Genomic DNA, 2,570 nt, shown 5'->3' with positions numbered 1-2,570 from the left:
ACACACACACACACACACACACACACACACACACACACACACACACAGTTAACTATGTATAATATAGTATATAGAACAGTATTGATTATGAGAAAAAGCACGTCAAATGTCAAAATAAATTGTTTGATGCTGTAATGGTCGTGGGATCAAACATTTTGTTTTAATGGGGACATTTTTGTAGTTTTATCTTTATTTGGCTACATAGTTTATTATAGACCTAATTATAAATGTTTAACATTTAAACAGCCGAAACTTTAACAATGAAAAAGCCCAAATGTCCATGTGAGGCTTAAAGGTTAATATGTGTAGAACTAGAGGTGTTGTCCAGCAGAGGGCAGCAGAGATCAATAATAACTACAGAGCCCTGATCAGTTGTTATTCGCCATCACCACGCCGCCATCACCACGCCGCCATCACCACGCCGCCATCACGTGTTTCTCACCGCAGGTTTCCACAGCGGTCTCCGGCTGCCAGGTGTTGTCCATCAGGACTGATGCTCAGGACTCTGACGCCAGCTTTCCCATCAGCCCCGGCGGCCTCCCCCCCCTTCTCCCCCTCGGCCTGCAGGTGCTGCGTGTTCTCCCCCACATACAGAATCCTCTGCAGGTCCTGAAACACAAACAGGAAGTTATTCATGAGAGGACGTCTACGAGCTCTGTGGTTTGGTCCTGAGCCTCATTAGTACACTCAAATACTTGTATACTTCTACTCTCGTATACTACTCTCGTACGCTCCTACCCTCGTACACTGGTATACTTTTACTCTTGGATACTAGTTCTCTAGCTGGTCTTACGTCGCTGTAGAGGTTTCCGTGTCCGGTGGGGGGGTCGGTGTGCCACAGTCTGATGGTGTTATCAGAGGAACAGGTGAGGAAAGAGGACGGAGGAAGACACGCCTGAGACACATCGGACAGCTCTGGATACACCTGAGGACAAAGTATACATGTACTAGTATCTACAATCTGAAGTGTTTATATCATGATTCAAGTATTTCCTGTAATATTTGAAGAATTTCTATAATATCTGAAGTATATCTAGTAGTGAAGTAAATATTGAAGTATTTTGATAATGAATGAAGTATTCCCAGCAGTATGTTAAGTATATGTACTATTACTGAAGTACATCTAGTAGTATTTGCAGACGTACCTCGACGCTCCACACACAGCTGCTGTGGTACAGAGCAGAGTAGAGCTTCCAGGCGCTCTTCACATCGTTGACGTCCCAAACGTAAACACTGTGGTCGTTGTACACACTCGTCAGATGACGGGCGGCGGGGTCAAAGGTCACGGCCATTGTGTCAGGGTACCGAGCGCCAAGACTGGCAGGTAACAAGAGACACAGGTATTCACCAGGTGTTCTCCCAATAATTTACCCAGTGTGTTGGTAGTACTTGTACCTGTGCTGTACACTCTGCGTGAGGTCGACCCCCAGGCGGTGAGGGTGGTGCAGAGTGGTGATGTACTGCAGGTTGGATGGACTGAACACTCTGATGACTCCGTCAGCACAACCACAGAAGATGAAGTCCTCGCTGACCGCCAGACAGCTCGCCGCCGACGTCTGTCAACGACAACAACATAGTCTAAATAGCAACGAGCTTTTATTTACTTTACTTGGTTCGGGTGAACTTTCCTGTGTCCCTCACTGACCTTCAGGTTGACCCAGGCCTCCAGGTGTCGGCTGCTGTTGAACAGACACAGCAGACCTGAGCTGGTGATGGAGTAGGTGCTGGACGCCACGAGGCCACGCCCGCACGCCACCCCGCTGAACACACTGTTCTTATGGTCTCCTAGCAACCCTGACCGACCAATCAGAGGCACCGTGCTGTTCACCTGAATATGGGATGAAAAACAGTTAGTTCAGACTACCGATTGGCTGACGAGAGTGTAGGCGAGCAGTGATTGGCTGACGAGATGATGGGTACCCGTCTCTCTTTGGAGGCGTCCAGGTACCAGAACTTGACGTGTCGGTTTCCCGCAGTGACGAAGTAGCTGTTGTCCTGAGAGAACGAGATGGAGGAAACTCTGCTGGACACTTTGTTGGAGGCGATGATCTCACCTTTCTGCTCAAAGGCACAAAGACAGTTAAGGACTCAATATCATCATGATGTACAAAAACAGGTACTGATGTGTGTGTGTGTGTCGCTGTGTGTGTGTGTGTGTGTGTCCTCACCCTCCAGTCCCACACACCAACAGTCATGTCATGCTGGTATCCCACAGACACGATGTAGCAGCTGTTGGTGGAGAACGCCACACAGGAAACTCCGTATTTATGAGACTGAACCTCGGCCACCTGACCACCATCCACCTCCCACACCCGCACACAGGGCATGTGACCGCTCTGAAACACAGACACACTCAGGTATACACACACCTAGAGGCAACAACAGTCTCAGGTGCGTGGGACCCAGCTCCTACCTCACCAGTGACCAGGTGTTTTCCATCATGGGAGAAGGCCAGAGCACTGAACGGTTTCCTGAAACACAAACACGTCTTTACTGCAATCTGTTGAGTTTCTTTGCGGCGCCATACGGCCCTACTTCGCGGCGCTATACGGTCCTTCTTCGCGGCGCTA

At 49.0% G+C, this 2,570-nt stretch overlaps 1 protein-coding gene across 1 annotated transcript; it reads right to left on the bottom strand.

Annotated features, from left to right (window-relative positions):
• Nucleotides 1-35: 35 nt before the first annotated feature.
• Nucleotides 36-2,530, bottom strand: LOC116380369 (mitogen-activated protein kinase-binding protein 1-like). The gene is made up of 8 exons (XM_031842295.1): nucleotides 2,419-2,530; nucleotides 2,169-2,336; nucleotides 1,921-2,058; nucleotides 1,646-1,828; nucleotides 1,396-1,556; nucleotides 1,146-1,317; nucleotides 794-925; nucleotides 36-609 (listed from the first exon to the last, which is right to left on the bottom strand). Exons 1-8 carry the CDS (start codon nucleotides 2,440-2,442, stop codon nucleotides 439-441), a joined length of 1,149 nt encoding a protein of 382 aa, XP_031698155.1. The 5' UTR covers nucleotides 2,443-2,530; the 3' UTR covers nucleotides 36-438.
• Nucleotides 2,531-2,570: the final 40 nt, after the last annotated feature.

The sequence above is a fragment of the Anarrhichthys ocellatus genome, unplaced genomic scaffold, assembly GCF_004355925.1.
Source record: "Anarrhichthys ocellatus isolate YVR2014 unplaced genomic scaffold, GSC_Weel_1.0 scaffold6946, whole genome shotgun sequence".
NCBI classification, from domain to species: domain Eukaryota; kingdom Metazoa; phylum Chordata; class Actinopteri; order Perciformes; family Anarhichadidae; genus Anarrhichthys; species Anarrhichthys ocellatus.
Note: the sequence above shows the minus strand (reverse complement) of the source record. Positions and strands in the feature narration are given on the sequence as shown.

Coding starts and splice junctions, on each gene's coding strand:
- LOC116380369 (XM_031842295.1), bottom strand. CDS start 2,442: ATGATGGAAAACACCTGGTCACTG. Junction 2,337..2,418: donor TGGAAAACACCTGGTCACTG/GTGAGGTAGGAG, acceptor TCTGTGTTTCAG/AGCGGTCACATGCCCTGTGT. Junction 1,829..1,920: donor ACGCCTCCAAAGAGAGACGG/GTACCCATCATC, acceptor TCCCATATTCAG/GTGAACAGCACGGTGCCTCT.